The sequence below is a fragment of the Miscanthus floridulus genome, chromosome 15 (genome assembly GCF_019320115.1).
Source record: "Miscanthus floridulus cultivar M001 chromosome 15, ASM1932011v1, whole genome shotgun sequence".
NCBI lineage: Eukaryota > Viridiplantae > Streptophyta > Magnoliopsida > Poales > Poaceae > Miscanthus > Miscanthus floridulus.
In genome coordinates, this window is record NC_089594.1 from 16,928,578 (window position 1) to 16,940,036 (window position 11,459).

The 11,459-nt window shown below is 56.2% G+C and overlaps 2 protein-coding genes across 2 annotated transcripts; one reads left to right on the top strand and one right to left on the bottom strand.

The window, feature by feature from the left end:
- The first annotated feature begins 6,791 nt into the window (after window positions 1-6,791).
- LOC136507098 (uncharacterized mitochondrial protein AtMg00810-like) lies at window positions 6,792-7,124 on the top strand. Its single transcript, XM_066501930.1, has one exon. The coding sequence runs from the start codon at window positions 6,792-6,794 to the stop codon at window positions 7,122-7,124; it is 333 nt and encodes a 110-aa protein (XP_066358027.1).
- Window positions 7,125-9,350: 2,226 nt separating this feature from the next.
- On the bottom strand, window positions 9,351-10,296 carry LOC136509541 (MYB transcription factor 69-like). The gene has a single exon (XM_066504308.1). The coding sequence runs from the start codon at window positions 10,294-10,296 to the stop codon at window positions 9,364-9,366; it is 933 nt and encodes a 310-aa protein (XP_066360405.1). The 3' UTR covers window positions 9,351-9,363.
- Window positions 10,297-11,459: the final 1,163 nt, after the last annotated feature.

An 11,459-nucleotide genomic window follows, 5' to 3' on the forward strand; every position in this document is an offset into this window, starting at 1 on the left:
AGGAAGCCTACGGAACTCACCCTTGGCCTTCAGCTCCCAGTGTCGAGTCTCGACCTAATAGGCCTCGACTTTCTCCTTCCAACGCAGGGCCTCAGCCCTAGAAGCCTCGGCCTCCTCCTTCAAGCGCTGGGCCTCGACCCAAGAAGCCTCGGCCGCCCTGGAAGCTTCACTCCCCAGATCTGCGTCACACAAGGGAGTTAGAGAGTGAACTTAAGGAAAAGAAAACAAAATGAGGGGACTAAGACTCACCCTCGACCGTCCCCCTCCAAACCACAGCCTCGGTTCGCGAGTCCTCAGCTGCAGCAAGAGCCTCATCCAAGGCGCCTTTCGTCAGCTGGTGCGCCCTCTGTTCCGCCCCAGCTGCCCCGCGAGAGCTACGGCCGAGGCCGTAGCCTCAGTGGCTCGGCCTCTGAAGGCATCCCGATCGCTGACCGCGCGGGTGAGCTCCTCCTCCAACTCCTTGACCCGCGCCGCCAGAGGGGCGAGCTGCGTCTGGGCCAGTCCGCCTCGACCTTCGCGTCGGCACAATGAAGGCAGAGGTCCTCTACCTCTGCGCTCCGCACCGATAGGAGCTCATTGGCGCCGGCAAGAAGGCCCTTCTACCACTGAACCTGGTCCCAGACGCCCCTCTCCCACCGGAGAAAGACCGACTTCCCAAGGGACCGGGTCTCGAGCTCCTAGGGAAGCAGAACAGGGGTCATTGATTGTAACAAAACCAGAAAGGGACAACGTTGCGTGAGAAAGGAAAACGCGAACCTGGGCGACCCCGGGCAGGTCGTCGGCCACCACGGACAGGGCCGTCCGTAGGGACCGCTCCGCCAGTTGGCGGTATTGCTCGAAGGTGCCCCAGCACCCGCCCTCGGCTGCGTCCTCGAGGGCGAACAGAGGCTCCCCCTCAGGGTCGTCCCGGCTCCGCCACAGTACCCGCGGGTGATCCCATCCGCGAGGCTCAGGTCGCACCTGCACGAGGGCCGACCTTCCCTCGTCCAAGATCGACGTCGGCTGTTCCACGGCACCGGCATCCTCGGCGTCGACCACCTCCCGTGCCCAGGAAGTATCGTCGGAGGAGATCGGATAGACCTCCATCTCCCGGGCGCTCTCTCACAACAACGGCGGCCCCTGAACCAAGGGCGCCACCGAGGCCTCCGCCGCCTTCATCTCCGCCTCCTAGACAGATGGCCTCGCCACCATCATGACAGCCTTGGTGGTCCCGGGGGCTTCGGCCTCCGCCATCGTGGCCTCGGAGGACGCAGAGACCCCGGGGGCCTCGGCAACCAAGGGCACGCCGGCCCTAGCCGACTCGTGAGCCTCGCCCTCATGAGGTGGAGGTACTCCCTCCCTTGTCTGTGTAGGGGCCGCCTCAGCAGCCCCTCCTTGGGCGGGCGGCTCCTTCGGATCGACCCTCGCCGACGCCGCGCCGCGTTGGATAGCGGCTTGTGCCTCCGCCACCCAGTGGGCGGAGGAGCCAGGGCTCGCCTTGAGCACCTTGAGAGGCGCCAAGGGAAGCTCATCCGCAGGCCGCTTCCGACTAAGGAAAAATAACCGACAGGGTCAGCGCGAGACCGAAAGGTGAACGGAAGGCACTATGACCCTACCAAAGATACTCTTACCTTGAACGGGGCGGCAACCGCTTCGCCACGGCAAACCTCGTCCGCAACGGCAGAGGCGGCGGCAGAGGCGTCGCCTCCGTGTCCATCGGTGCCGGTCGGTCCTCAATGGACCCCGGCGCCCCTTCGGTCCTCTGCAGGGGCGGTGGGGTCGCCCCACCGCCACTTGTTCCACCACAGCCACCGAGCCCACCGGGCTGACGGCGCGTTTACCCAACGCCCACGCCTCGGGCGTGTCGGCCTCGGCCCCGGAGCAGACAACCGCCGACCCTGGGTTCGCTTCTCCTCCTCCTGGGAGTGCCGGGCTACTTGCCAACGCCCCGGGCACCGCCTCCACTACGTCAGGAAGGTGGTCCAGGGGACCTCGCCCCACCTCGCCCCTATCATCCCCGTTCGAGGCCTCCATCGACAGTGACGTCGACGGGGATTCCTCCAGCGGGAGACCATCCTTCCTTTGTTGACGGCGGCGCTTATCCAGCTCCTCGCGCGCGAGGATTTGCTTCGTGCGCTTCGCCGCCTTAGCGTCTTTCCGCTTTTTCTACGCGTCGGCGTGCACTCAGTTGATCACCCGCCGCCTCGCGTCCTCAGGAACGGGCGGTGGAGAGGAGCGCACGTCCTTCATCCCCTGCAGGAACGACGGACGCACATAAGGAAAAGAGGGGTAAGGGGAGATTGAGGAGGCTCGGAGGCTATAGCGGCACACGACTTACCAGCGAGAGGAACCCCCGCGACGGCCGCATCGCGATAGGGGTCAAGTTGCCGCCCCTCAGCTTCACCTCTACCGTCTCCCCCACACGACGAAGAATCTCCTCGTCGGAAAGGGCAGAGGAGGACATCCGGGTGCCCTCAATGGGCTCGCCTGGCTTCATCTCGAACAGCCGCCGCCGCCGAGCCATCAGTGGCAGCACCCTCCGGTGGTGGAAGGCGGCCACGACCACAGCCACGGTGAGACCGTGGCCCCGCAGCCTCGCTAGCCCCTCTAGAAGCGGCTGCAGCTTGGGCTGGTCGTCCTTCGGGACGCCGTACTTCCATTTCTCTGGGCAACTCCCCACAATCCGCCCAGTGTAGGGGGGAAGTCCTCCGTCGTCATTGTGAAGGTAGAACCAAGTCGTGTACCACCGGCGATTGGATGACGCGAGTTGGGCTAGGATGTAGAGGTGCAGGCGGTCCTGACGCACTTGGAGAGTGTAGCCACCGGCCCTCGTCGCCTTCCTCGTACCCGACGTGCCCGTCGGCTTGGTAGTGTGCCCCGCCCGGAATATGTGGAGCCATAACTCCCAATGGGGAGCAATCCCCAAGTACCCCTCGCAGACGGCAACAAAGATAGCTGCCTGAGCGATGGAGTTGGGATTGAAGTTGTGGAGCTCCACACCGTAGTAGTACGGGAGCGCCCGCATGAATCGATCCGCCGGGACACCGAGGCCGCGCTCGTGAAAAGAGACGAAGCTCACGACGTAGCCGTCGTGAGGCCTTGGCTCTGGCTCGCTGTACGGAGCAATCCACTCCGGCCTGGTAGGGTCTGTCACCGGGCGAAGAAGTCCACCGTCGACAAGCGACTCAAGCATCTCCTCGGTGAGGTCCGACGGATCCCATGGGTCCGCCTCGACAATGACGATGTCGCTAGCCATGAGTGCGATGGAGGAATTGGGTGCGGCGGTGAGTTTTTCTCTCTCTCATGCTCTCGCTTTTTTCCTAGGCTCGCTCTTCTCCCCTCTTCTTCCCGGCACTTGCTGCTCTAGCGACGGCTCGACGGAGGCAGTGCTAATGCAGGCAAGGTAAGACGAGGAGGGGCGAGACTCTTCGGGTATTTATGTAGGAAGGGAGGCGAAATGAATGGGCGACGAAATCGGGGAAGTTCCCCCCCCTGATCCGGCGCAGTTAACCACGAGCCGATTTCACCGGCCCACGCGCCCACGTCTCCCTCATTAAATGCGGGAGTAGTTACGTCCCATCCACCATGTCACGCTCGGCCACTGCGGCAGCAGGCGTCGTTTTGCCTCTCTAGGAAACCGCCTCAAAAGGCGCGCCGCCCGTTGCCGAGCCAATAGGGGAGATATTCCCCATGGCCTATTCCTTTCATATGAAGGAACCAGGCTCTAAGCCTATTACGGTCTAGGGGTTCGAAGGCTGGGCCCCAAAAGGTTTCGACAGCCACCCCAGGATAACAGAGTCAGGGACGACCGCAGGCGAGCCTATACAGGGCCGAGACCTAAGCAAGCGAAACGCTTAGGACACCCAAAGTCGTGTCCGAGACCGGCAGGAAGGTCTCCGAATGGGATCCCACCGTAGGGAGGCACCGAGCCACCGAGGCCTAGTGAACAGCCTTGGCACCCACTAGAGAAATCCTCTGGTACTCTTGGAGTGTGTCTCTGGACCGCTAGCCGTCCCCTAGCGAACGGGGTTCGGGCCTCCACTCAGACTACCCGATAACAGCTCACCGGAAGTGCCATCGCTCGTGCCCATCGAGGGTAGCGAGGCACATTCCACCCCTCCTTCCGAGCGAAAAGGAAGCGTGAGGGTCGCACAAAAAGTCAGGGGGGCTCCTGACAGCCCTCTCATCCTGTGCAGAGGCTAGGGGGCTCTTCCTGCAAATATGCCGAGACCCCACGACCTAGGCCCACACCCAAAGGGGCCTCGACAAACAAACCCTCACGCGCGAGGGGCGTATAAAAAGCCAGGGGAACTCCCGACGGCCCTCTCACGAAGAGGCTAGGGGCTCTTCCTGCAACCTTGCCGAGACCAGAATGGGCTCGGCAAACAAACCCTCCGTCCGAACGAAAAGGATATGTGAGGGTCGGACGAAAAAGCTAGGGGACCCCTGACCGCCCTCCTGCTCCTGGCGGAGGCTCGGGGGCTCTGGCACCCAAGACAAAGACAAACGGTCTAAGTCTGCACTAGAGGTTTCGTTACAAACACGATAAAGGGCACCGAGCCCGTTACGGTCCAGGGGTTCGAAGGCTAGGCCTCCAAGAGGTTTCGACAGCTGCCCCAGGGCAATAGAGTCAGGGACGACTTCGAGGCAAGCCTACGAATGGCCGAGGCCTAAGCGAACAGTCGCTCGGGGCGTCCTAAGTCGTGTCCGAGACCGGCAGGGAAGTCTCCAAATGGGATCCCACCGTAGGGAGGCACCGAGCCACCGAGGCCCAGCGAACGGCCTCGGCACCCACTAGAGAAACCCTCTGGTACTCTTGGAGTGCGTCTCTGGACCACTAGCCGTCCCCTAGCAAACGGGGTACGGGCCTCCACTCGGACTCACCCGATAATAGCTCACCAAAAGTGTCCACGCTCGTGCCCATCGAGGGTAGCCTGGCACATTCCACCCCTCCTTCCGAGCGAAAAGGAACCGTGAGGGTTCTACCCAAAGTTAGGGGGACCCCTGACGAACCTCTCGCTCCGTGCGGAGGCTAGAGGGCTCTTCTTGCAGCCTCGCCGAGACCCCCGCAACCCGAACTTGCGATCATGGGCTCGGCAAATGCGATAAAAACTACTCGCTCAAACGCGAAAATGAAAAAAGCCCCTGGAGGAGTAAACTCCACTCCTCTAGGGCCTCGGGGGCTACACCCGGCGGGTGCGCTCGCGCGCACCCACCGGAGCCTCAAGAAGCAAAACCCAATTCCTACGGGAGCGGGTATAAATCAAGCCTCGACAAACCCTCAGGGAGAGTGCACGCACTCCCCCGGAGGCTCGGGGGCTACTATCAGGTACCTTAGAACGGGGTACCCCGAGCGGACACCTAAGGGGTCGCTTGAGTCCCATAAAAAAACAAAGCAAGGAGGTAAGCCATGGGCCCCTCACCCGCCACGTCCGAGCCCACCAGGCCCTCCGCCTCGCCTCGAGCCTCGCACAGGAGGTCTCGGCGTCCTGATGCAGTCTCCACCTCGTGCGAGGCTCTCCACGGAAGGCCTCGGTAGGGAACCTGATCTCCGTCTCGCGCGAGGCTCTCCACAGAAGGCCTCGGCAGGGGGTGGCCTCGGCGAGGCTCCGCTCTCCGTCTCGCGCGAGGCCCCATTCTCCGTATCACGCGAGGCCAGCTTATCCATAGTCCGTCACCCCCGCCTCGGCCGGCCTTCCCGACAGCACGACATGTCTCATTAATACTTCAACCACTCCCGCAATCTCAGCCGGACGATGGCTCGACGCCACAGAATGGCCGATGGAACCTAAGGTCACATCAACGCCATACCGGCTAGGACAGGGCATGGCGGGGATTACCGGCCACTGTGTTCTGACGCTGTGCCCACGATCAGTGCCCACACTGCACTGTGCCCCGCGATCCCTGCCTTGAAAACAACATCGCGCGGACTACTTGGCCTGGGTCATCACTGCCACCAAGCCGGCGCACCAGATCAGCCGCCCACTCGGGGCCTCGGCACTGTGCGCCAAGGTCTCGACTATCTCGGGGTTTGTGCCCGCCGAGACCCCCCACTGCGGTACAGCCTCGGCACCGACTAAACCTCGGTCTCGCGCACAGTCCGTCCACAGCGGCTTGCACGTTCACCACCGCACCCACTCCAAGGCAGCCCAGGGACCCCCATGACGCACAGGGTCGGACGTGGCCAGCACGTCGCCCCAGTGCTTCAAGGACGGACCACTCCGACGACCACGCCGCCACAGGAACAGGCCACAGGGCTTGGATACATCGCCCCTGTTGGCACGACGCTGTATAGTTAACACATGTACTGTCCTTGTCCTCCCTTCAACTATAAAAGGAGAGGACTTGGGTCACTTAGAGAGAAGAGAACATCTTGTAACGCACACACACATACACATCCCAGCCGCCTGAGAGCAACGTCTCAGGTAGCCCACACGACACCTCGTCGAGACCTGGGATTAGCTCCCTCTCTCACTGTGCTTGTAACCCCCTACTACTAGCACTTCGGTGCAAGGAATACAAGATCGATCTCTCAGACTGGACGTAAGGCATCGATTGCCTGAACCAGTATAATCCTTGTGTCTCTTTGCATCACCATCCGGAATCGGGAACACACAGTTCAAATTCACTAGTTGGTTGGTTGAGGACCCCCCGGTCCGAAACACCGACAAATGGCGTGGTGGAGCGGCGGAACCTGACGGTGGTCGGCATGGCTCGATCCATGATGAGAGGAGCTCATCGTCGGCGTGTATGTGGATGACTTGATCATCACCGGCACGTGTGCGGAGGACATCGATAGCTTCAGGCGTGACATGGCGTTTCGTTTTCGAATGAGCGATCTCGGTGCGCTCTCCTACTACCTCGGTATCGAGGTGAGACAGGGAAAGGAGGCGCTCACCCTCAGTCAGAGCGCGTACGCCTCGAAGCTGTTGGAGCGGAGCGGCATGGTTGAGTGCAAGTCGTGCGTGACTCCGATGGAGGAGCGGCTGAAGCCGACGAAGGCCAGTACCGCGACAAAGGTAGATGCAACACTTTGCCGGAGCATCGTCGACGGTTTGCGCTACCTAGTCCACATGAGGCCAGACATTGCGGTCACCGTGGGCTACGTCAGTCGCTTCATGGAGGATCCCCGAGAGGATCACTAGGCCGTGGTGGAGCGGCTGCTGCGCTACGTCAAGTGGATGGTGGATCAGGGGATCATCTTCCCCAAGACCGGCGGAAGTAAGCTGTAGCTCACTGTGTTCAGCGATGCAGACATGGTGGGGGACATCGACGGACGGCGGAGCACCTCTGGCGTGCTTGTCTTCCTCGGGTAGGCTTCAATCTCATGGCTGTCGTTGAAATAGAAGATGGTGGCGCTGTCCACGTGCGAGGTAGAGTACGTGGCGGCGGCCACAGCGGCGTGCCAAGATGTGTGGCTGCGTCGGCTGCTGGGCGAGCTGACCGGTGTGGAAGCTCACCCACCAGCATTGATGGTGGACAACCAGCCCGCCATCGTCCTCGCGAAGAATCCGGTTCTCCACGACCGGAGCAAGCACATCGACGTCAAATTCTACTTACTCAGGGACTGTGTCGATGGAGGACAGATCATCATTGAGTTCGTCGAAACTGGTCGGCAACTCGTGGACATCCTCACCAAGCCGCTCGGCTGTTTTCGGTTCACGGAGCTAAAGAAGATGATCGGCATGGTGGAGGTTCTTTGGTTAGCAACAGGATTAGGAAAAGAATTGTTAAGTAATCTGCTGCTCTTCTCTGTACGCGCGGCAGAGGCAGACGCAGAAAGGGCTCCCCTGCTGCTGCACTATAGCCGCTATAGGGGCATGCGCTGAAAGGCTCTCCTGCCGCACTATAGTCACAGCAGGGGCGAACATCAAAGTCAGCTCTGCTGTCATATCTAGTAACTGTAGCAGCATGACAGCCTGACATGTCTGTGTACTAGGATTAGATGGGTAGAGTTGTATATATAGTTTCCCACTGCAACTCAGTAAAGAGAGCTGAGTTCAGTTTTGTCATTTCCTCTACAGAGCTCCGGCCAACGTTGATGCTTGTGCTTTGTGTGTGCTTTGTTCTCTCTTCTTTTTTCTACCTCTAGCTATAGTGTATGGTCGGTAACATCGGTGAGCAGTCGGTTCACCCGTGTGGAAGTTCAGGGGCCAGCATTCTTTCTGCACTAAATTAATGTGATCAGGGACCATCTGCTTGCCGATCGAGACTGCAATTGCTTCGCCTCTCTGTAGGTTCGTTCTTCTATTTATTATTTTTTCCTTGAGTAGTACACCTCTCTGCAGCTTGTATATATCTAACAAAATAAAATAGTATGCTACTGCGTACTGCCAAAAGATACAAAAGAAGCGCGGCAACAAGTCATGGAATGCATGGTCTACTCCATGCTTGCTAGAGAAATGGAGCCTATCTCCCACTCAATTTTAAGTTCTGGTTGAGGTCAACTTGGGTACCTATTTCTTATTTTCTTGATTAAAAGGCCACCTAGTTTATTCAAGCTTGGTTGATTTTCCTTTTTATTACTCCATGCTCACTAGGCATAGGTATAAAGTATAAACTTTCACTACAGACATACATAATTAAGTAAATTTACATTTATTTTGTTTAGAAAAGGAAATAACTCTAGCTCTATCAATGGACATATACAAACAAAACACTCATTCAACTGATCTGAAATTCTGAATGCATCTCAGTTATGCACAAGGAAAATATCAGATACAAGTAACGTAATTACATCATCTTGACATGCTTACATATCATTTATTTGGTCATAATTGCTTATTCATGTTACTATCTCTTAGAGCATGACTAATAATACAACCACTGCTGGCTGGATGTACATTTACAACCCTAGCTGGTTGTAAACTTACATATCACTTCTCTTCTCTCTCCTACATCTTAGCATAAAGTCTACTTACAACCCTTTATCAGAGCCTATTTGGTTACAAGGGCTAATTGTTTGGCCAGCTAAAAATTAGCTAACATTAGTCCCAGCCCATTCAAACAGGAGACTAATATGTGGGCTAATTTTTAGCCAAGCCTTCAACTAGTTATTAACCAACTAGTTGGCCAGCCCTAGCTAATTTATGCTAATTTTTAGCTCCAGAGCTAATAACTAGCCAGACCCGTATACTTGCTCTTATTTTTGTGACTTGTGATTGCCAGTGTCAAACTATCTACACAAGTAACATGTCACTAACTAGATGGCGGTGCCTCTTACTTGGGAATTTTGACTAACTATGCATGTATTGTTCTTGTCTCATGCTTGTGTAAAATAAAACGTATATGTAATAAAATTCTCCTAAAGTAACTTGCACCGACAAATTAACCTACCCAACTCGATCACGTGTATCGGCTATCATGTTCGCTTCTTTCTTGGAGCTAAAGCAGCATGCTGGGAACTGAGCAATAGCCGTCGGAGATCTCCATCTGCTCGGGGGCCTCGTCGAACAACCACTTCTCTATGGAGGACAGCTGCTGCAGCTTGGGCTTGTGGTAATCGCCGTGTCCCGTCAACGCCTGCTGCTGCTGCGGCGGCGGCATCAGCAGTGGCACGTCGTCGGAGATGGGTGGTAGTGCACCGCCGGACTTGTGATCGAAAGGGTTGATGTCGATGACCGATGAGGGCTTGATATTGGTAGCAGCGTCATCCTGCGTCTGGGAGCTCTTCATGAAGCCGTTGAGCAGCTTGGATATGTTGTCCATGCTGGAGGCGTACGGCGACGAGAAGGTGTCACCGTTGGTGGCAGCGAACGGCGGCGAGCACTGGCCGATGAATTGGGTGACCTCATCAGCTGGAGCTGGTGTGCTGCTTGCTGGGCGCGCGTAGCTGTCCTTGGAGAGGGTCATGTCATCATGATGGCAATCGGCATGGCCGGCGGCGGCAGTGGGTACCGCCACCGGTATGATGGAAGGTTCGGAGGGCGGACATGGCGCGAAGATGGCGCCGATGGCTTGCTGCTTCTGGAGCTTCTTCTTGAGATGGGTGTTCCAATAGTTCTTGATATCGTTGTCGGTTCTCTGTGGGAGGTAAGAAGCAATGGCGGCCCACCTGTTGCCCAGCAAGGACTGGAGGTGGACGATGATGCCTTCCTCGTGGGGGGTGAAGTTGCCGCGCCGGATGCCGGGGCGGAGGTAGTTGGTCCAGCGGAGACGGCAGCTCTTGCTGCAGCGCATGAGGCCGGTGTTGATGGGCACGGAGCGCCAGTTGCCGGGGCCGTGCTCCTGGATGTAGGACACCAGGATGATGTCCTCCTCCGGCGTCCATGGCCCCTTCTTGATCCCCACCTTGTCGCAGCACGGCGGCCTGCCCATCGTCGATCCGCCCACTAGCTTGTGTCTCCGGCGGCCGGTGCCTGGCTAGCTACCTGCAGCTAAGTTTCTGGAGTTGTGCCCATGAAGAGTGTGACGGTACGTTATATATAGGAGTAGGACGACTGGACGAGAGAGCTGCGTTTTGACTGGACGAGAGAGCTTGCTAGGAACTACGTGAGCACGCAGCTAATTTGTTTTCACCTCATGTCTAAGAGCAAGTACAGTAATGGTTTTGTTTTCACTCATGTCTAAGAGCAAGTACAGACGTACAGTAATTGTTCTGTTTTCACTCATGTCTAAGAGCAAGTACAGTAATGGTTTTGTTTTCACTCACTACCGGAAACCGGCACTTTGCCGAGTGCCGGAGGCTTTGCTGAGTGTATTTTATCGGGCACTCGGTAAAGACAGTCTTTGCCAAGTGCCAAATAAAATACACTCGACAAAATGCGTCTTTGTCGAGTGCCTTTTTTCTGGCACTCGGCAAAGATGTATTTTGCCGAGTGCTATTTTTCGGCACACGGCAAAATGCGTCTTTGCCGAGTGCCTTTTTTCTGGCACTCGGCAAAGATGTATTTTGCCGAGTGCCTTTATTTTGGCACTCGGCAAAGAGGCATTTTGCCGTGTGCATTTTTTTGGCCCTTGGCAAATCAATTTTTCAAAGCAATTTTTGAGGCCCTAAATGAATTCAAATAAAAAACTTTTCAACTACAAAGTTGTATAACTTCTCAAGATTTACAAAGTTTATTTTGGTCATTTCTTCATTTGACAAAGCGACAATAACGTTGTTCATAAAATCTACATCTCTCATACCTCCCGTATTAGTTTCATGAAAGTAGAAGAGAGATATATAAGATTTGTGAACAATGTTACTACCACTATGTCGGATGAACAAATGACCAAAATAAACTTTGTAGATCTTGAGAAGTTATGAAATTTTGTAGTTGGTAACATTTTGATTTGAAATCATCTTGTCATGCAAAAACGACGTTTGAATTTGAAAATTTGAAAATTTGAATTTTTCAAAAGACCTCGGATGGAAAAACTTCCTAAATGAAAATTGTAGATCTCCAAAAGTTATGAAACTATGTAGTTGACAACTTTTTGATTTGTAATCATCTTATCATGCAAAACTACGTTTGAATCTCTCAAATTTAAAATTCGAA